The 21,591-nt window shown below is 39.8% G+C and overlaps 3 protein-coding genes across 12 annotated transcripts; 2 read left to right on the top strand and 1 right to left on the bottom strand.

Moving 5' to 3' along the window:
- Positions 1 to 206: 206 nt before the first annotated feature.
- On the top strand, positions 207 to 4,653 carry LOC132199969 (protein PAT1 homolog 1). 4 transcript variants are annotated; one of them, XM_059625098.1, is made up of 13 exons: positions 207 to 317; positions 723 to 834; positions 958 to 1,030; positions 1,087 to 1,184; positions 1,239 to 1,474; positions 1,539 to 1,662; positions 1,718 to 1,880; positions 2,041 to 2,339; positions 2,393 to 2,719; positions 2,802 to 2,927; positions 2,981 to 3,151; positions 3,210 to 3,485; positions 3,540 to 4,653. In XM_059625098.1, exons 2-13 carry the CDS (start codon positions 796 to 798, stop codon positions 3,801 to 3,803), a joined length of 2,196 nt encoding a protein of 731 aa, XP_059481081.1. In that variant the 5' UTR covers positions 207 to 317; positions 723 to 795; the 3' UTR covers positions 3,804 to 4,653. The 4 variants fall into 4 exon arrangements, with proteins under 4 accessions (XP_059481081.1, XP_059481082.1, XP_059481083.1 ...); XM_059625099.1 differs by lacking the exon at positions 207 to 317 and adding an exon at positions 414 to 571; XM_059625100.1 differs by lacking the exon at positions 207 to 317 and adding an exon at positions 505 to 663.
- On the bottom strand, positions 4,387 to 10,144 carry LOC132199971 (RING finger protein B-like). Of its 3 annotated transcripts, none has more exons than XM_059625103.1 (7): positions 9,690 to 10,144; positions 8,133 to 8,287; positions 7,771 to 8,085; positions 7,498 to 7,721; positions 6,600 to 7,143; positions 6,117 to 6,388; positions 4,387 to 6,056 (listed from the first exon to the last, which is right to left on the bottom strand). In XM_059625103.1, exons 1-7 carry the CDS (start codon positions 9,833 to 9,835, stop codon positions 5,793 to 5,795), a joined length of 1,920 nt encoding a protein of 639 aa, XP_059481086.1. In that variant the 5' UTR covers positions 9,836 to 10,144; the 3' UTR covers positions 4,387 to 5,792. The 3 variants fall into 3 exon arrangements, with proteins under 3 accessions (XP_059481086.1, XP_059481087.1, XP_059481085.1); XM_059625104.1 differs by lacking the exon at positions 9,690 to 10,144 and adding an exon at positions 9,445 to 9,533 and having other exon boundaries at positions 6,117 to 6,406; XM_059625102.1 differs by having other exon boundaries at positions 4,388 to 6,056; positions 6,117 to 6,406; positions 9,690 to 10,143.
- A 1,800-nt stretch (positions 10,145 to 11,944) lies between these two features.
- On the top strand, positions 11,945 to 21,240 carry LOC132199656 (phosphatidate phosphatase LPIN3). Of its 5 annotated transcripts, XR_009442119.1 has the most exons (16): positions 11,945 to 12,331; positions 14,328 to 14,634; positions 14,688 to 15,069; positions 15,128 to 15,337; positions 15,427 to 15,519; positions 15,731 to 15,957; positions 16,284 to 16,526; positions 16,758 to 16,893; positions 16,945 to 17,381; positions 17,469 to 17,710; positions 17,769 to 17,917; positions 17,978 to 18,332; positions 18,390 to 18,493; positions 18,606 to 18,674; positions 19,205 to 19,470; positions 20,306 to 21,240. XR_009442119.1 is itself a non-coding variant. In XM_059624547.1 (15 exons), exons 1-15 carry the CDS (start codon positions 12,152 to 12,154, stop codon positions 19,404 to 19,406), a joined length of 3,336 nt encoding a protein of 1,111 aa, XP_059480530.1. In that variant the 5' UTR covers positions 11,945 to 12,151; the 3' UTR covers positions 19,407 to 21,240. The 5 variants fall into 5 exon arrangements, 4 of the variants coding, with proteins under 4 accessions (XP_059480530.1, XP_059480533.1, XP_059480531.1 ...); XM_059624547.1 differs by having other exon boundaries at positions 19,205 to 21,240; XM_059624550.1 differs by lacking the exon at positions 16,284 to 16,526 and having other exon boundaries at positions 19,205 to 21,240.
- The last annotated feature ends 351 nt before the right edge of the window (positions 21,241 to 21,591 follow it).

The raw sequence follows: 21,591 nt of genomic DNA, 5'->3' as shown, positions 1-21,591 counted from the left end.
AAATATTTAATTAAAAAAGAAACGAACCTGATTATTTTTAGTGGAAATTTCAATAAAAAGCATCTATATTAAATTTCATCAAAAATTTGAAGATAAAAAAATTGACTTCAAAACTGTATTTTAAACATAAAACACCGGAAAAAATTTGAGTAGCCAATTAGAGCTAAGCATTTCACGGTTCCAATCGCTGATTGGCGCGCTATCTGTTATCCCAAGGAGCTTTCATTCGTTTTGACATTCGCAAAATAACCGATTCAGAACACAAATTTTACAACATCATTTTAGAATTTCCCTCAAAATTACAGTGCTTTCGAAAGGTTTGTAAAGTATTTTTATATTAAATTTATGGATTCTTTTGCATCGTTAAAACGGGACGTATGTGCATAAGCTACATTCCAATGCACTATGCAGTGTGACCTCCACGATTCCGCACACGGGTCCACCTTGGACTCGATTTCTCGATAAAAGCAAAGCGGGCACTGCTGTTTTGCAGTCAGAGTTTGTTATTTTGCGACATTAGTGGATTTTCTCGCTATTACGCAGACTTAGCCCAATTCATTTTCCAAACAATGTAAGACTTTCTAGCTTCGGGGATTTGCTGGAATATAGAATAAGCAATGCTACTCTTTTTGTGCGCAACTTTCGCACTTTCCATCAACAGCAGTTAGTTGTTGTGTGTCAACCTCTTGTCCATCCCTGTATTAAATTTTTTTTTCTTGTAGCTGAGCAACCTTGAAGCGCCCAGACTGAGATCTGTCTCACCCTTTTCATGCTGGCGTTTAATGGAAATTCAGGATGACCGACTCATTTTTCGATTTTGACGCATCCTTGCCGGTATGTTATTTTTTTATCATTGGTTCTCAAATAGAAAACTCAACAAATTTACCTTTATAAAAATAAGATTTATCCATGCAAAATACATAAATCACATTTTAAAACTTTCTTCTCTTCTGTCAGCCTGAAGATGGACCAGGTATGGAAGAGGACGAGTATGATGCTCTCAACGACGAAACTTTTGGTGCTGATACAGGTCAGGAACTATTTGATGTTGGTGCTAAAATTTTATAACTTTGATTTAATTCTTAGAATGGCGTGAGGACGAGTGGGAAAAAAGCCACGAGCAACTTGCAGTGGAGACTGAAACAGCAAGGATAAAACAGACGAGGGCTCACCACCCAGTAGAAGTAACAGCATTATTTCATATTTGAGCACCTTAATTAATAAATTATTATTTCTAGGATGATGACGAGGATGGTCTTGTCTCTGGTTCTGCTGCAGCGCAACTCGAAGCGCGGCTTACAGAAATTATTTTGGATGAAGTTGAATCTCCAGTCAAGCAGAAACCTATGCTTTCTATACCTCCTGGATTTTGGCCGCCTATCCCTAGTTTACAACAACGCGCCCCACCAAAGCCAGGGGGCAGTTTTGAAAACACCCAACATCCTAGCATGCCCGTATTTAATCAGCTTGCTGCGTAAGTTATTCTATATTTTATAATGAAATACAATACTGGAGTTGTAATTTGTTGGTGCATGCAGGTTAGGTCATGGTCAGCCTCCACCACAGCAGGTGCCCAAACCTCCTAATATGGTAATGGTTAGAACAGTAGAGGACCTCGAAAGAGACCTTCGTGCAAAATCTCAAGCTCAAGTCCAACGAGCTGTAAGATATCCTCCGTGGAATTCAGGGGAACCATTTAAAAAATATTTTCTTGCAGCAAGCTCAGCCTGAAGGCAGTAATTTTGGAAGTCCAGTGAGGGAGGGATCAAAGCCAGGTGGTCCTGTGGACTCGAACCAGTTGCTAGAAATGCTCAGAGCAATGGGCTCAATGCCGGAACACAGACCTCAAGGACACCCTCCTTCGTCGCAGCCTGATATAGGTATAAATATTTTTTATAACTATCACTGTTTCATTGTGGTTAAATGATTTAAAAAAGGGTATAAAGATAAATAAGTTAACTTATCTCCTGTTGTATAATTTTAAAATTTCATCCGATGATGTTGGACGGTCAGAATTAATTTTAGGCAATTTATTTGCAGTTCTAAGACTGGCCCAGAACCAAGGAAAGCCATTCATGCACCAGCCCCCACCGCCACCCCATAACGGTGGAATCATGATGCCCCCAGGCCCTATGAGACATCCTCCGCCACCCGGAATGCATCGAATGCCCCCAAATATGTTTCCTCCCAACTTCCATCACATGCGCATGCGAGGTGAAATGCCATTCCCCTGGATGAACCAGCCGATGCCAGTGCCCATGATGCATAATCAGATGCATCCACCTGGAATGCATCATCCCCATCCTGCTCAAATGATGAACCAACAGCACCAAATGATGGTAAGCTAAGAAAATACCAATTTTTAATAACTACTAATAATAAAAAAAAATAGCTTCACCACCAGCAGCAGCAGCAGCAACAACAACAACAACACCAAATGCAGCAGCAGCAGTTGAGGCAAAATGGTTCTCATGACCCGTATGCAGGACTCATGACCCAGAAGGACAAGCAGTGGTTGATAAACATACAGATTCTCCAACTCAACACGCAAAAGCCTTATGTGGATGATTTTTACTACACCGCATTCCAATACAAGCTGCAGCGGGCCAGAGAACTGGCTGGGGAGCGTGGAGTGCGAGTGCAAAAAAGAGAGCAACGAACGCTGGAGCCGAGGACTTATACGCCTGCACAATTTGAAGGATCGTTAGGAAAGCTGCAGGTGTGTGATCCTATTGATCCCATATTTCTTAATTTTTTTCTTCAAAACTACCATTTTACTAAAAAGACTGCTTCAAATTTAGGTCGTCAGTGTGACGGCACCCAGGAAAATTATTGATATGGAAATCATGAATGCAGAGGGTCAGGACGCTCAGACTCCTGCAAGGGATACAAGAAAAGTGAAGCAAGCACTTCTCGAACTTGAAAGGGTAACTTTGCATCATTTTTTTTTTATAATACACTAATATACATTTTTTTACAGCTGTACATCCTGGTATTGCAATTAGAAGATTTAGAGCACCCCCTTTTAGAAGCCAAACAGTCAGTGCCCGAGAGTAAGGAAGAAATAGTGTGGAAAGTCTTGAATACCATCATACCTGCGCCTAATGCCGAAGACAAGTTACCCTTGCTCCTGTCTGTTCGGAAAGGCAAAGTATGTGACACTAACAAAATTATTTGTATAGATAATTACTTAAAATGCCTTTTTGCAGATTCTTCTTCAACGACTTTTCCCGCACTTGACCTATTCTCAGCAAACCCCAATCTGGCGCTCTCTGCTTCAAAACTTTTGGAGTATATCACGCAAGGATGCGCAAGAGCAAGTGCTGTGTGAACTGTTCCCTGCTTTCCGTGATTGGAGCGCCCAGGCAGTCCTGCCTAACATAGTTGAAGTGATCTCAGCGATGCTTCCACAAATATCCGAGCGTAACTCGTCTCCTAGCAATATCACTACACGATCGCCACTGCCGGCAGCCCTTTCTAACAAAGTGAGATTTGAATATTCGTTTGTAGATATTTTTTAAAATACGTCAAATTTACAGTTTGGCGTATCCATCATCACCTCGATCATTAACCGAGCTGGTGAGTTAGACGACAACAGCTGCCCTCCAAAAACGCACCCTGACTGGCAGGCTTGGTCTACTTTTGTTAGCACGATATCTGAAGTTTCATGTGAGCTTTCAATCGAGCCAACCACTCCGTTAGACCCATTGGCTAAACCAAACTCTTTGACAAGATTTGTAGACAACAAACAAAGTCAAACGCTTCAAAGGCTGCTGCAAATTGATAACAAGCATGCAGAGTAAGAAATTTAATTTAAATATCTTAAGATCAACAGAGCAGATTTACAATTGAATTGCTTCAAATAGCAATGTGAAGTTAAAGGAGATAAATTATGGCTCCTTCCAAATTGCCGGGAAACTTAATTGAAATTTATATAAAAAAGGCATATGAGCACTATCATGAGTTACAAGAATTTTTTATAATCTGATGTAAAAGTGTTAATCAAGCCATTTATTTTGTTCTTCATGACATCAGGATTGAAAGGTCCAGGCCGTTTTCAACAATTTGTTGATTAGTTTGTATAATACAAGTCATCCAGCGCTTGGAAATTTTTATCGAAATAACACTGACATGCGAAATGTCCTACTTTTATGTATAGGATGACATTTGTTTAAAATCCTATACAAAACTCGTGATCGTCTCCCAGATTTTGTCATTTTTAAACTTTTTAAAATTCTGCATACTTGACGTTCATCCATTGGGAGTTGTCGCCGCGCACTACAATAATTTATGTAAAAGAACCCAAACAGAAGAGACCTCAGCCTGTGGTGAATTAATTGTCGGAGCTGCTTGTTGCCATAACGAGATCTTGATTAAGCTGTCCAACTCAAAAATGGAAATTAATTAAACCAGCATAATATTGCGCTTATAAAGCAATATTCTTAAATACAAAAGCCTTTTCTGTATTGCCTCTGCAAAATTTCAAACAAGATTGAGCTTGTGTAGCACAAAACTAGAGCTGTATGAGCCAGGCAATGTAAAAAATCCTTAATGTGCAGTTGAGGTGACGATCCTGCCGTTGGAGACACAGCAGTTGGGGCCTCAATTTCTTGTTTTAGTTTAAATAAAATCAATTAATTAACGACCAAGCAATTTTGAATTTCAATTGTGGCATACTTTAAGGAGTTTTTGCGTATGTGAGAATTACGTTTCATCATATTTTTATTCAATTTATTGGCAAACACGTTTGGACACTAGGACTGGTCAATAACAAGTGACACGCAGACACAGGAAGCTTCACTCCTTGATTACTCACTCTACGAAGGTATCACAGTAACCAAAACGGATCTGGATTCCTTTTTCCACGTGAATCCACGCTCTAACCATCAACACAATTTTTTTTCTTAACATCACTTAATAAGCCACAGTAAACAAGTCAACTAAATTATCCGTATGAGGACTAACAACCGAATTTTTGGCAATAGTTAATAAGCAACAAAAGCTATAACTAAATTGTATCCATAATATTGTCTGCCTAAACAATAGGTTTATCTCTCGCCTGGCAGACTGACTAACACAATCAGTGTCAAATTGGTGCACATCCAATAAAATGAACACTGGAACATTAATTTTGTTGCAATGGATTCACAAAATGTCTGGTTCATGATGCTTTGCTTGCATTCAAAGTACTTTCATCTCTGTTGCTCTACTAAATGGTTTTATGCAAATATAATTCTTAAAAAGCGCTATAATATTTTGTTAAAACACGCAGACGCAGTTTTAATGAGAAAGCCGGACGGAAAATTCTATTTAGTCGTGTTTGATTTCTTCGAGTGAAATTTTTCACGCCTATTTACATATTATGTGTTGTGTTTATTATTCCAGATAAAAAATCTTTAAAAAAAAACTGCTTGCAGAGATGAAGTATTTTGTGGCAGGGTAGACAATTCGTACAAAGTGGACGCAGGTTGATTCATACATTATGCATAAATATCAATTTTTATCACAACAGATGTTTCCATGACTAAGGACACAAATAACTTTGGCAATTTTAAACCAGTTCTCCCTTTTTTCCAGAATGTATTCAAATAAACCATTTTTACATAAAACATGCAGCAATATCCGTCTTTTGGTGTATTCGGTTGAAAAGGATTATTCTTTTCAAGTAACGAGTTTTCTTTGTTAGACAAATATAGTTCGTGTCTCACTCAGCATATGGACGAAAGGTATAAAGACGCGATAATTGCTAAAAGAGAGGAGAGATCAGCGCGATTTTAAAATATTTGTACCACCTATCGACGAGTGAAAATGCTCGGGTGTAGACAGAGGCGCCACATGGAAATGGATCGCTTAAAAAGTACCACCTGACCCTTTTCCTTGCCACCAACCACGTACATGAAGAGCGGCGGTGTCTGCTCTTTTCGACGTTCAGCTCGGCCGGCGCTGAGAGCTCGGGCAAGGCGATGTTGACGTTCGCCGTTTCCTAAGGGCAGACTGGTTGGCGGCGCTTTTCGGCGCGGCGTGGGAGATGCTAATTGCTTCATCTCAATTTGATCCTGTGGAATGAAATTTATAGTACTCAGCTAACTTCTAAATTGTTAATTAAGTTAGCTGACCTGCGAGTGAAAACGGCCTGTTGGGTCCTGCAGGAGCGAGTCCGGGGGACTGTTGAGCAGTTGGCCAATTTCAGGGCCTAGATAGTTTGGATTGCTAAAGCTGAGGGGACCATCGTGGGGCGTTGTGCTGGCCACACTGGCGTAGTCTGAGTCAGGCTCTTCCAGGTTAAACCTGACTGAAGCCGACTTAGCGATTCGCCTGGTTGGTTGAAAGCGTTGGTGGAGGGATGGGAAGTCAAGCACACCGTCTGTCTCAGGCGTTGTAAAGCAATCTGGAGTCGAGTCAAGTTCTTGAGAAATATCAAAAATATATAAACTTCCGCACCAAAAGAATTATAAAAAAGACCCAGTAATTATAAAAAATCACCCTCAGAGCCAAAAAATATTAGATTTAATTATAACAATTAAAAAAATTATATAAATATATATATATTTTTTTTAATTTTAATCTTTTGAATTTTGTATAACATTGTTAGAACTAACCTGTCTCAGCCTCATCATCACTGCTGTCCACAAAGACCAGTCTTGCAGCTTCGACTGGCGTTAGAGGCGCTGAAGCAAAATTTGGCACAGAGACTCTATCTCGAGGGAGCCGGCGTTGGTGCTGCAGTAGTTGCACCGCAGCAACACCAGTATGCATGCTGGCCGACTTGCAGATAGACGTTGCCGATTCGGCGTCCGACTCTGCACTGTCGTTGCTCAGTACACTGTAGCTGCAGCGGGAAAGACGGGCGGTCAGGTTCACGGTCGAAAGACGATTGAAGAGCGAGGACGGCGCCTCGTTGCCCAGCGTTGACGTTGAGCGCTGCACGCGACGTTCGACGGAACGGGGACGCGGCGCCACCACTGGCGAGGAGGTCGGCGCCTCCGTTACAACCAGAACGGCGCTCTCTGCACGCGCTGATGGCTTCATGCCAAGGGGGGTTATTCGCTCCCAGCTCTCGGTGGCGAAATGGAAGCGCCAAAGGTCGGCACTCACGTTTCCATCGCCGCGCTCACCGCCAAATACAAGCATCGACGCCGCCACCTAAGAAAATTAAAATTTTAAAATATTTATTATGTAAATGGAAAACTCTGAAACAAATTCAATGAGAAATTTTATCTATTTTTAAAGCTTAACTTATTTTTAATAAATATTAATCTTTAAAAATAAACTGCAGAGAAACCAGTTATTATTGTCAAAATTATTAACAGCCCATTTCTGAGAAAAACAAGAATAAACCAGCCCGCTACTTATTCGAGCCACCCGTCAATTATTGACTGCCCTCCACCCTCACGCAACGTGTTTGAACCAAAAATCAAGTCCCCTTTTATTTTATTAAGGCTAGCGAGCTGGACAAAATCACGCAATTACAAAAGTTAATGATCATAATCTAATTACCTTGCATGCAGCGTGGCCATTCAATGGACCAGGCCCATGCTTGGCGCGAATGCTCGTCCAGATTTTTGTAAGGGCGTCCCAGCGCCAAAGGTCACAGCGCGTTTGTAGGTCGGTCATTCCTCCGTAGACCCACATCGCGCCGTCGTGCATCACTGCCGAGTGCTTGTGGCGCGCAGGAGGCTCGTCCCGACCTCTGCCCGATAAGAGATGCCACGACTCTGTGTCTAATTGTGGCGTGATATAAAATTTTTTTATTGAAATTTATAATCTTACTAAAGTCAAAGGCCCACAGCTCACTTGTGGAGCCCCTCAAGTCTTGGTATCCGCCGTAGATGATCATGGCGCCCTGGTAAATGAGGGCACTGTGACCTCTGCGTCCTCGAGGCACCTGCACTCCTTTCGGGGTTCGGACCTTTCGCCACGAATTTGACCGCACATGATAAACCCACAGGGGTGTCTCAGTGGCCGAGCTGAAACCCACCTCGCCACCGAACACAAACAAGCAGTCTTTGTAGGCGACGGCCGTGTGCTCTTGCAGACACGGAGGCGTTTCACCTCCAGGACGTAACTGCTCCCATTTCGTCTCACCTGAGAATTTCATTAATAAATAGCACCCTTTTTTTTATTTTTCATACTGATGTTGTAGCGCCAGAAGTCTTTGAGACCCACGTTGCCATTTCTGCCTCCTAAAAGGTACAAGTGGCCTCCGAGAAGGGTAGCACTGTGCTTAGTTCGGGATGAAGGGGCAGCCGCGTCCAACGGCTGTGGAGTCACTGCGTTCCACATAACTCTGAAATTATTATTATTATTTTTTAGTTTTAAAAAATTAGAGCATAAAATATTATGTTTTAAACACGCAATGCCTTTGGGAATGGTGGCGGCGGCGCCGAAGCCGCTGGAGCCTCGACATTTTTCCATTGAATGACGGGGAGGGCTTGCGAATATCGACAAGTTTAGGTGCTATATATGTGCGGGGTCTTTGTTAGTCGCATATGTGCTTCACCCACCTTTAATAAGAAATAAACAAAAGCGAACAGTATAGTGCCTGTCTAATCAGCTTATATAGACAAGAGGGAGGCCAAATAATTTCAAACGTGTGCCTTCTCGTGTCCATTCCTTTTTGGCACCACGGCAGAATTTATAAATCGTAAAAAAAAAATGGTTTGTAAGGGCAATGACCATGAAAAATATTTACACGTCTTTTAATCTGAGTTGGATGAATCTAAAGAATCATAAAGAAATATTATTGATTCGCTTTTTTATTTGTTATTATAATCAGATCGATATTGGATTGCTTTTCGTGCGTGCTTAGAACTACACGCTGCTTTCAATTCAATCAGCGATCAAATTCTAGAAGCAATAAAGAGTAAAATCGAGATCTATTTTTAGCTCTGTAAAGTGAGAGTGTTTTCACGCAAAGCTAGATCATGTTTTACTGTCGGTAAATTAATCCCTCTCCCGGTACTTCTTAAGTTAAGCGAAAAAAATTAAAATTTCATTTCCATAATAATAAAAAAATATTTCAAACCTATAATAAAATAATTGACAAGTGAGTGAACTTATTGGAACGCAATAAAATTATATATATTCTTGTTAAATGTTTAATAGTGAAAATATATGTTTTTTTTATCTTATCTTAAATTTTGTTCTTAATGCACTTATAAAAAATAGATTTTTAGTCTTTAGAATTTTACTTCTTATAATGCACTTCAAAATTTTCCTTTTGAATAATTCATATTAGGAAACATAAATCAAACTTGTTTAAAATTTCCTTTTTAAAGAAAAATTAAATGTGTCATAGCAAATAAATCTTGATGAATAATTATGAGATTTGTAAATTTGGATTTGATTAAATTTTTTATATTGGGTAGAGGCAATTATTTTACACCCTAATAATTTTGTGTTACCTTTTACTCGATTTCTTTTGCATAAATTATTAAATCTTACTTCATCGCGTGAAGCACGTGGAGAGCGCTGCGTGTGATCAATAGCAAGAAAACTGCTATTTATGCTGCACGAGATTTATCACTTATTTATAATGCAGTAATTGCTCCATCAATTTTTACGCAGCAATCGCGAAAATTACAGCAATCATAAGTTAATTCTGGGCGGGTTCGATTTTTATGTGAACGGAAGTAACAAGTTGGTGGCAAAATCCACCTCAGGATGACGTGAACCACAGGTCAACTTACCTTAGACCAGAGTTGACAGCAGGTAAACATGATCCGGACGCGACTGGCGGTGCAGTTTCTTCGGGACTCCTGCGGTCGGCGGTAACCGGTTTCCAAAAGTCAAAGACTGGCACTGAAATGACAGCAGGCGAAATTTTCACTGCCATTTTCACTTGATTTTCTTTTCAGTATTGATCAACAGATTTTTGGCCGGGGTCCTTCTAGTCCAACTCTTTCGCAGACAAAAGTGGCCAGAGCATGTTTTTCTCCAACCGGTAAGGAGAAAATGCAGACGACGAAACAAGATTAGCAACCGGCCGGCGCGAAGGGGGTGCCGCGAAGGGCGCAAGCCCTGTGGTATTGATCGCGGCCACCCCTGCTGCATGCTCTGAAGATGCTCACTTGGGTTTATGTATTATTGTAACAGGCGCCGAGCACCCCTCTCCAAATCACATGACCGGCATTGCCAGAGAACGTTGCGAACATTGGCGCTCTATGCACGTTCCAGACGACGACGGCTACAGCCCATAAAGATAGAGGACCTTGTGCAAAGTCTGAATTTAATATTTACTGCGTCATCTTGGGCAAACATCCACAAGAAAGATTTTTACGAACAAAATAACTATATCTAAAGAAATTTATTTTTATAAAAATTTTGATAATTTACCTGTTTTTCTTAATTACTCTATGAAATAATAGAGTTCAAAATATTTACAATTAATTATAATTATTTGTATGAAAATAAATTATTTAAATATAAGTTCATCGTTTATATAAATTTGTCTAAAAGAACAACTTTTTGTAAAATCATGATTTCGGCAGCAGAGACTGTATTAATTTTTTCCACAAACCCCTGCGCGCCTGCAGAATTGCGACGTATGCAGCCCGCGTGTCCCCTTCGCACAGCGGGTGTTGTGAATCTAAACGAGTTTGAACTTGCCTTTGAAACGCCTGCAGGGTTGATTGTTTTGGCAACCCGCTTGGCCGTCACGTCGAGCAAAAAGCCTACATCGCAAATCAGCAGGGGTTGAGTTTGACAAGGTTGCATAGCGGCAAATGAAAAGAAAATCGTCATCACACCATGGGTTTTATAGGTTTTATTTGAAAATAAATAAGATGTAATAAATTGAACACTTAATACAGACAATTATATATTAAATTATTTTATAGTTTTTAAATTTATAATTTTTTTTTCTAATTTGGAAATGTTGAAAATATTAATAATTAAAACCCAATTGAAATGATATACATTAATAATTAAAAGTGTGGGAAAATAACCAGCTACCACCACCAAGGTTTCTATGGTAGTTTAAAGTGTAGTGTGAACTTGAAATTATGTTGGTTTTTTTCCAATCGGTATTTTGTGTGGTGTGAGAGCAGGATATTTTCTTCCTGAAATACAGACGAAAAATACGCTCAAAACCCCCAGGGAAGTCCGGGTTCTAAATTACATACAAATAAGTGTAAGGATTTTAATAATGTTAATAATATAAACAAAAAATTACACAAAAAAAATATTTTAAATTTCATTAGTAATTTTTTTGCTCTAGCGCAAAATATGATTTTTTAAATAAATATCTTAATTTATTTAAAATTAATATTTTGGAAATCATAAACAAATAATTTAAGCATCATTTAATTTAATTCAAGTCTTTAACGTTATTCAGTTGACTTATAATGAATTGATATCTCTTTTAAAACCATGAACCAAATCACGCCACCATGCAGGAAGTGGGGATTGCTTTTCTTGATCGGCCTAGATTTTTCTTAAACAATAACAACTTAATATTCAGCTTTTTTTCTCTAAATAGGTATGTTTTGATTTTTATTTCCGCATAGAGGTCATTGATAGCAAAAAAAATCATCTCGAGGAAGTGAATTTTTACGGAAAGCAAACGACCTCCGCTTTAACCTCCAAACTGTGGGGGCTCGGCTCGCAGAAGGTTGCAAAACATCAAATTAGCCTAAAACATTTTTTATTTTTATAAAAGAAGTAAAAAAATTCCACTGCCGTTCTTTGCACAACAAATAAGTGGCGGCTGCCTCCTGAATCTGGTTAGAATGTACTTTTACCGACACAGTTTTGCGTTTTGCGTAATGCCTAACATATACACAGAAGAGAGCATGCAGCTCTAAGCTGACTCTAACTGTATTGGAACGAGATCCGTCACATCACGCCTCGCGACGGCGGCTCGCGATTGGTGGTCGCGATCTCGTGTTGCTCGCGACACCTGCGGGGGCAGAGCGCGTGCGCACGCCTCAGCTGGCGCAGTCCGACGAGACGAGACGGAGAAGCGAAAAGAAAGATTATTTCAAGGATAAACCATGGTGTGATCGGAAGGTGTCTGTCTGCTCGGTCAACCTACAGTTTCGAACAAGAGCCTTTTTATCGCAGTTTCGAAGAGTAAACAAAGCACTCGAGTGCGAGGGAGTCCAGCCGCACGTCCGCAGGTGTACAGCCCCCTCGGACGCAGCCATAGAAGATGAACTACATCGGCAAGGTGCTGAGCAACGTGCGCGAATTCTACAATGACATCAACACGGCCACCCTCACCGGCGCCATCGACGTCGTCGTCGTCGAGCACCCGGACGGCACCTTCACCTGCTCACCCTTCCACGTGCGCTTCGGCAAAATGGGTGTTCTCCGCAGCAGGGAAAAAGTGGTCAGTATAAATTTTCTTTTTGCGAAAATTCTTCCGCTTCCCCCTAATTGATTTTCAGGGTCGGTTGAAGGCCACTCGCGAACTATCTGCGCTTAATTTTAGCAAACGCTAGTCATTGATAGAAAAAGAGGGGGGTGTTTTGTATCGTTCGAGGTCACCCAGAGAGGCTCGTCGTTCGCCAATTTGCGTCTTTCCGGTCCTCGCGAATTTCGGCGACAACGCCCTTGGTCGCGGGCCACCCCCGACCGCCACCCCGTAACACTGCAGCAGCTAGAATATTTAATATATTTTGCTGAGATGAAATAAATTGCAAGCGAAGGCCGAACGATTGTACAATTTTGAATTCTAATTTTGGTTTCCGAGCTTGGCGCGGTTACGATTATGTAATCTGACAGAGCGTTGGTGTTAATTTGCGAAATCTAATTTGCTCACGACAATTATTCACTGGCCGGAGCCATATAAGGAATTTTACAATGCGCCCACTTCTTGAATGCCTTCCGCTGACTGTTCTATTGATTTATTCATTGTCGACTGCAGTAAGGATTCCCCACATTACTTTTTTATTGACATACTTTACTAGCAAGGCATCAACTTCTGCATATTAACATTCTAGATAATTATAATATTGAAATATGCTCAAATAAAAGTTTTATTTTTAATATGAAAAAATCATTTCAAAATTTTTTTCAGGAATTGATTAGATTTTTAGATTTTATTATTATTCACGTTAATTGAAAAAAAATATTTATAATGTTATTACATTTTTGAATGTAGGTGAATCCAGAAATGTACTTCATCTCAGTAATTTATTGACATTCTTTTTTCCTTTTATGGTAGTCGTGTGTGATAAAAAGACCAGTTTTCCAACAAGCATGACTCATTCATTGCAGTACTTGGCCAGGTTATTTCAGTTTCATGCTGAACGGCCGCGCTGGCTCAACGCGTTTTTTATTATAATATGCCGTTTCATTGCATTGCGTTAGCGGGTGCGAGTTCAAATGGGTTCATCTCAAGTAATTGTATTACGTTCATGTGATATTGTGACTAATGCGGATCATGCGGATGTTTGGCGCCCGCGCCATGGAAATTTCGCCATGGCGGCAGAAAAATATGTGATCGTCAGCTGACCGCGCGTGCAAATTTCGCGATAAAACTCGTTTTGCAACCTCCTCCTGCTTCCAATTAAATAACTTTTATTGTTTTTTTTTTAAATAACATCCTAATCTTGAACTTCGAGAAGCGGAAATTTTGATGAAAAATAAAATCATAAGATTAAATCAATTAATTGAAATTTAATTTTTAATAAAACTTTCAAAAATAATCACTTAGGCAGTACATTGCTTTAAATCCAAAATAAAGATATTTTGGTATTTTTTAATGTAAGAACTGTTTTGATATAATCTGGCTATAATTTTTTTTTAAAGCTTGATATGAAATAACGGAAATAACATCTGTTTTCACACTGGAATTTTAATTTACAGGCTTAATTATCATTTCTATTTATTATGAACTTGAATAACCAAATAAATTTATTTGTTCTATTACGACAATCCTACTTTAAGAAATAATGATTTCTGATTCCAAAGCTCAATTGTATTATATTATTCTCGGAATTTGTGATAAAGCAAGGCCGACCCCGATAACTGATTAGCATGATGTGGCCGTGCATGGTTTTTCTTGGATTACCCAACGAGTCTCATTGTCGCCAGCGATTTTCTCCTATTATTAAAAACAAGTTGCTTCAAACAGTTACACTGATGATGGTTATCTCAAAGAAAAAATAATAATACAATTAGACGCACTTGTGTGCTTTTTTGTTTTTAAATCATCCTTTAATAACAACTTAATGCGCACACGTGTTTTATAATCAATAGCCTTTCACGTCTCGTTTCGTAATCGCAATCGGCCGAGCTTGTTAAAGGAAACGACCATGCCCCTTCACTTCCTTTTATAATTTTATTTATTTTTATAGCTTTTGTTTCGCTTTTGATTTCAGGTGGACATTGAAGTTAATGGGGAACCGCTCGATATCCACATGAAGCTCGGAGAGTCGGGCGAGGCGTTTTTCGTCGAAGAACTGTCCAGCTCGGAGCTCGAGTCATTTCCTTCGTACCTGGCCTGCTCGCCCATTCCTCTTGAAGGCGAGCAGCTGATGATTGAGAATTTCCACAACAAGAGTCCGAAGCCAATATCACCCTTGGCAATTACTTTGCCGCCGTCTGCAGAGTTGAAAGATCGGTCCCCTGAGAGAAAATCCCTCATTCCTCCTCTGTCGCCACTGCACGAAGCCCATGAGGCAGCAGGTAGAAAAATTATATTTTAAATCTCGGCTTTATTAAAAATAAATCCAAAATAGGTGGTAATGCAGCATCATCAGGCCCAAAAACATTCCACGCTGAAAAAGTTGGAGACGAGAACTCGAAGGCTGGAACCGCCGAGTTCAGGCCGATCCACAAGCTCGGCGAGTCCGCTAGTCAGGAAGAGGAGCAGACGGCTAACGAGCCGAGCAATGGCCAGTCCAACGGTGGCAGCAAAAATTCGAGGCGAAAGAGAAGACGCAAGTCTCTTCTGAAGAAGAAGCAACAGCAGAACATGACAAGCACTGCATCAAATCAAGACGAAGGCGAGGTGGACGGCAGTCAGCTGAACCACAGCACCTTGGCACCCACATCTGCAGCCGAGCAGGCTGAGGATACGCAGTTTGAGCTTGAGGATGTCAACCTGCCGACTGAATCAGAGTAATTTTCTTCTTATTTTGTTAATTTGCATTTTTCATGTTTCTCATTTTGTCTCTAGACCTACAGTTTGCACGCAGCATCTGGGAGGTGTGATGCTTTCGGGATATGGCAACTCGGCCGAAGTGACCTACAGCTTGGAATGCAGCAAATGCGCTGAAACGTGCTCAAAACTTGCCGACAGTTCTCTATCCACAGATATTGCGGACGAGAAGCGAAAACCAGCCGATCTTCACTTCTTCAGTGATACAGAAGCCACTCCCTGTTGCAGGTAAAATAATTTACTAGCACCATAACCAAATCATTATATCACTTGCCAACCATGTGAAACGTGTGAAATTTTTGTGCGCTTTTGTGCAGTTTTACTCCAGCGGATCTAGCTGCTCTTCAGGGCTTAAATCTCATCTGCCAGCCTTTCTGGTCAGCTCACATCGGTCAAACTTCCCCTCAGATGTAACTAATTAACATCACTCTCTGTCACATTAACAATTTATTTGCTCAATTTAATTAGCATGCGCATATTTTTTTGTGAACCCTTCTTTTCATTACTAATTTAATTTTCAGTTTTTCAGATTCATTATTATAAAAGTTTATAATTTTTTCCATTAAATGCATGCACAAGTTGCTAAGAAAATAATATAAAAAATCCAAATTTTGTTTCCAGCAATCATGGGTCTAGAGCCGGATCACCTACGCCTCAGTCAGATTCAGAGCTGGAACTGCGACGTCAGTCGAGTGCCACAGAACCGACGCAGCTTGAAGCTGAACTCCAAGCTGAGCTTGGCGTAGGCGGCAAACAGAGCTGGAAGTGGGGTGAGCTGCCATCACCACCACTCCAACCACCGCGCATGCAGTTTGATGGATCTTCGGAAAGTCAGGAGTCCAGCCCAGGTAAAAAGCTTGACTGAAATTAGGTGGTTGCTTCTAACAGGTTTTGGGCTAGAGCTGATAGTTGAATGCACAAAATATAAAAACCTATATTCTAAGTCTTTGTCCTCCCTGCTAAATCGGGTTGTTTCGTTGAGTTGGGCTATTTTTAAATTGGTATTTCGGTTCCCGAAACACAACTCTGAAATCGTGGATAAATATTGTTCAAAACGGCCACTTATTTTTATAAGCAAATTAGCGAAGCCGTAGAATTCTCTGCTTTGTAGTTAGCTAGAAATCCGCGCACACTTTGAACATGATTATCAGAGAGGTTATGTGGTTTATAACAGTTGAGGAGCAAGGGACAGCCTTAGACAAAGAAAATCAGAGGCGCTCCTCAATGCTGAGTGGTGTGTGGAGTCTGATGAAGAACCAGAGTCGAAGGGCTTCGCAACAGCAGCAGGCCGATGGAATGTACCTTGAGCAGTTTGATGTCAACATGGATCCAGAAGTGGCAGCCCTTTACTTCCCAGCATCTTACAGACCTGCAGGGAGTGACGACGTCTCGTTGCCAAGTAGGCCTTCCTTGACAGGTACTTTATGCGGCCGAAATCAAAATCAACATTTAAAAAAAATCAACACAACTATTAATCTTTATCAGGCGCTTTGCATGCTCACCCCTATCTTAAAATTTATGCATTTAATACAAAAATAAAATGCTTCGCCCTTGACTTTAACCGCTTCAGCTTGGACTTGGATAACTACCATTATATCACATTTAATACTAATTTTTATTTCATTATTCATCTGTGGTGTGTTTTTAGAAGCCACCGTCAAAGAGGAGGACACTGAGTCGGGTAAGGGCCCATCAATTCCTCAGTCACCTCACAGCGTGGAAGGTGCCATTGGCGAGCCAAAGTTTTTGGATAGTGATCTAGAAGATGGAAAAAGTTCCGATAAGTGAGTAATTACCATTATGAAGAGAGAAAAAATTAAAAATTGCTTGTTAAGGCTATTTACTGATCTCGCCCTGTCGCTGTGCGGCCCCCTTGACCTGAGTAACCCACCAAGTGAAGAAGTGTTCTCCAAAGCAATCGTTAGTCACGAGGAATTCAAGCAAAACCCAGCCCTGCTAGAAAACCCTGCCCTTGTAGTTCGGTTGAACAACAAGCTGCAGACGTGGCGCGAGGCAGCTCCGGAAGTTATGTCCCTGCTGCTATTCCAGCAACCACTGGTCCCTAAGAAGGAGCAGACTCCAGATATTCCAGAAATGTTAGGACCTCTGTCCGTCGGTGATCAAGCAGAGACCTCCCCTATCGAAAGCAACTCTCAGTCGACTGCTGACCCAATTGTTGAAGAGACCCCACGGTATTCGTGGTTTTCTTGGAGACGCAGCGGAAGTGTGTCTAAGAAAAGTGACATCAGTCCTCAGCTTCACGATGTAGCCGGTAATTAATTTATTTTTCTTAAAATTGCGCATACAGTTGTGTTTGTTTTGCTGTTTCTGACGCTTTTGGTTGTTATTGTGGTTGCAGCTGGCCGGTTGCCAAGTTATCGTAGTTCAGACGAAGAAGAGCTAAATGAGATTGCCGCCAAGTCCGCGTTGAAAGAAGACACAATAACAAAAGAGGGTGAAGGTTACAGTGGCTCTAATTCTTCGGATGAGTCAGACGGCGCTTCGTCGGCCAACAGAATTGCTATTCCTGGTGCTAGGCTACGGCTAGACAAAGAAAACAAAGTTTATAGAAAAACGCTTCGTCTCTCATCAGATCAAATTGTATTAAATTGCAAATCGGAATAAAGAGCTGATTTCTAATACTTTGTGTTATATGCAGGCTAGTTTGCAGTTAAACGAAGGTGCTAACGAGGTGGTATTCAGTGTGACCACTGCCTACCAGGGCACAACCAGATGCAAGTGCCACGTCTACCGCTGGAGGTGGGACGACAAGATTGTAATCAGTGACATTGACGGAACAATCACAAAGTAAATAATTCAAAATAGTAAACTTATTTATTAAAGAACTTAATGTATTTGCTTTTACAGATCTGATGTTTTGGGTCACATTTTGCCCGTGTTGGGCAAAGACTGGGCGCAGTCTGGAGTTGCACAACTTTTCACCAAGATTAAAAACAACGGCTACAGGCTACTCTATCTGTCAGCAAGAGCCATCGGACAAGCCAGAACAACCAGGGACTACCTGAAGTCCATCAAGCAAGGAGATCTTTCTCTACCAGAGGGGCCCCTCCTACTCAACCCAACAAGCTTGATTAGCGCCCTGCATAGGGAGGTCATTGAGAAGAAGCCAGAGGAATTCAAAATTTCCTGTCTCAGGGATGTGCAGGCCTTGTTTCCCTATGACTGCAAGCCGTTTTACGCTGGATACGGAAACAAAATTAACGTGAGATTATCCCCACAAAAGAAAAATACGTCTATTAACTGTTAATTTTATTCCCAGGATGTATGGGCTTACCGTGCGGTCGGGATTCCCATATTCAGGATATTCACCATCAACCACAGAGGAGAGCTGAAGCACGAACTCACTCAGACTTTCCAAACTTCGTATGTTATTATTTTTCATTTTTCTTCTGTAGAGCAGCTTTATTCAAGAATATTATGTATTTTAGTTCTGTAGCTTATAAATTTTTGTTTTGTTTTGTTCTTCCACTTTCAGTTACATGGGCCAAAGTGATGCAGTAGATGATATTTTCCCTATTATTACTCACAAAGAACCAAGTTCTGAGTAAGCACTGCTTGCTTTGAAAATGCCTGCTCTCAGCACTTAAAATCTCACCCTCTCTAATTTTAATCTACAATTTAAGATGTCAATTTGAAAAAAAAAAAATACTTCACTAACACTTTCCAGACAAAAAATACTAAAAACAAAATAGAACAGGTTTTTGCTTGATTTTTTTTTAACTAAAACATTTGTTTGATAAGTTTGTTTTAAAACAAATTTATAACTAGTTATTTAAATTTATACTAAACAAATTTCATATTCTTTTGCTATTGTTTGCTCAGATTACCTTTTTTTGTGTTATTAAAAACATTTCTTTTTCAAATTTTTTGTTTTTAAAATAATTTGTTTTTCAAATCGGAGATGGCATGCACATTTATTGACTGAGGCTACATCATAAATTCTTTTATGAAAATCTTCCGATTCAGAAAAATAATAATCGGTCTTATGATATTTACTTGTGATTTTCAACTAAATAAATTATGACAGACAATACAAAAAAATAATAACATTTTGCAATTGTTTTATAATTGCAGGTACTCTAACATGAGCTACATTGTGGACCAAATGTTCCCGCCACCAGCGGAAAGTAAGTCGGCCACCGAGGACTTCAACAGCTTTAACTTCTGGCGCGACCCCATTCCTGAACTTGACCCGAGCATGATTCCTGAAACGCCAGTCTCTCCCAAGGGCAGCAAGACCCCTGTCAAGGAGTCCAAATCTGTTTTGACCAAATGAGCCAGGATGTTGTTTGTGCACTGTTGAATCTGCTGCATATTCTCACCCCTTTCGCTCCTTTTGTGTAAGTTGCAGTCATTTTTTTTTTATTTATCTTGCTCTTTAACCGCGTACACCTCTAACTGAGATGGCAATAATGTTGTGGCATCTTTTAACTGATTTAAAATGCATGGAATTATTAATTTGATCTGCAAAATGTGCAGCAAATGCCTTGGCAGTATTTCCTTAATTGCTACAATACATATTCATAAAAAAGGATTTCCCCACAGTAGCTCCGCTTATTTAAATTCTGAACTCAAAACTTGGATGTTTTCATTTCGATTTTGCTAAGCAAGCGTTGCTTGATGGGTTGCGTGAGTTGTAAATTAATTACGCTCATAAGCGCTCCGACCCTCCTGTTGTTATCCCAGAAAATATATATTCAAAGTTTCAGCTTGTTAATTTCACTGACACACAGAGAAACGCACGCTAGACAATTAAGGGTGCGATGTCACGTTGATCGATTTACCATCAAGGCTCTCAAGTTCTGCCTTGCATTATTTTCAAGTTGGTAAAAGTCAATTTCCTTTTATGGTAATTTTGTCAACTTGAGGCGGGTTTCTCTGTTTTATTGCATTTGTACTTTGCTCATAAAAAGTTAACGCGTTCATATTTTCCCGACGCCATAAAGCTGCCAAGAATAGTTGGAACGCGAATTTCACGAAAGCTGGTTGAAAAAAGAAGAGCTTCCCACCGAGGTTCTATCTTTGGCGTAATAGCGTTTTTAACCGCCGTTGAAAATTCGTGATTTACGTTTGCCAAGGTTGAGTCGGATTGTGAAATTTGCGGCATTTGCTGACATATTTCAGACATTTTTGTAAAATTCGCAGTTGCTAATTGTAATATTTATATTTTGGCAGGCAGTGACAGTCCTGTATCTGAGATAGAATATTGCCATCCAATGCTTGAGTAGGGTTGTAGCAGAGCAAGTCACACTAATGAAATATTGGCTTCCGTTAGTCATTTATTTTGCTTCCGATTTATTTTTGAGCCCACATTACGGTGGCTCTCACTTTTTTTGTCTTGAAATTTTATTTTTTTATCTTGTTCTCCTTTATAATGATTTATTATTTTCCTCTTTACAAAAGCCGCAATGTGAACAAGAAAATATTTTGGAAAGTTTCCATTTCAATTGTTTTTTTTTCAATAAGAAAATATTATATGTTGGAATGAGCTTAAGTTGGATCTCGATTGTTTGTCTTGTCTTGTAAGAAGGTCAGTCTTTTCATACTAATTGTAAGTAAGACTTGTGACCAACTCACTAACCAAGTTAGTTCCTGAATGCTCCGTGTTTGGGATCACCTAAAGCAACATGCCAATACAAAGTTCATTTACACTACTTAGTATTTATTATTTACTCTCAATAATTCATTAAAAAAAATGTGGCAAAAAGTTTCTTGAAACTTCTCGTGTGAAGTTAAAAGTTACGCAAAGACTATTGAGACTCCGTTATAATTAATTAAAACTTTATAGGGTTGTAAAATATTTTGCTCATTAAGTTCATATCCTTTATATCTATAATTAATTTTGTGAATTACTTGTTGTTGTTAGATTACGTTAAAAGTTAAAAAGGTTTAATTCCCTGTGATTTTTCTATCATAACTCGCGGCTTCAGCCCATTAGATGTGAAATTAAATATACCCTCAAATCACACAATAGTTATTAAACGCAAAGTTAGCACTAACTTGTGTGTATTCTATATACATAATTAAACGCTGCAGACGGCAGATGTATAAAAAGACTAACTATTTGTTCCCAAACTTGAATCGGTAAAAATGCGTGAAACAAAAAATTTTGAATTTGAAATAAAAAAAAAAAATAAAAAAACACCCAAAACCGATTCTGCCGACTGCAACACTGTATAACACAATGATGCTAAGTAAATAAGAAGTACGCACGCATATTAAATTGTATTCAAGCGGCGGCGAAAGCGCCAGAACTGTGAATTTATATTGCCTTAGGTTAATTTTATGGATTGAATGAAAGAATGGTCAGTATCAAAGAGGAATTGTGAGAAAGATTTTGATGTGAACGGAGTCGCAGAGAGAGCATGTTTTGACCGAGTTGGCAATTCGTTCCGGCAACTATTTGTCTCCTCTGTCAATGATTTGTGTATTGGATGTATCTGTTAAGTCTCAAAGTTTGG

The sequence above is a fragment of the Neocloeon triangulifer genome, unplaced genomic scaffold, assembly GCF_031216515.1.
Source record: "Neocloeon triangulifer isolate White Clay Creek 2 clone unplaced genomic scaffold, ASM3121651v1 ptg000014l, whole genome shotgun sequence".
Taxonomy (NCBI): Eukaryota; Metazoa; Arthropoda; class Insecta; order Ephemeroptera; family Baetidae; genus Neocloeon; species Neocloeon triangulifer.
The sequence above is the reverse complement of the archived record's forward strand: the minus strand, read 5'-3'. Positions and strand labels throughout refer to the sequence as shown.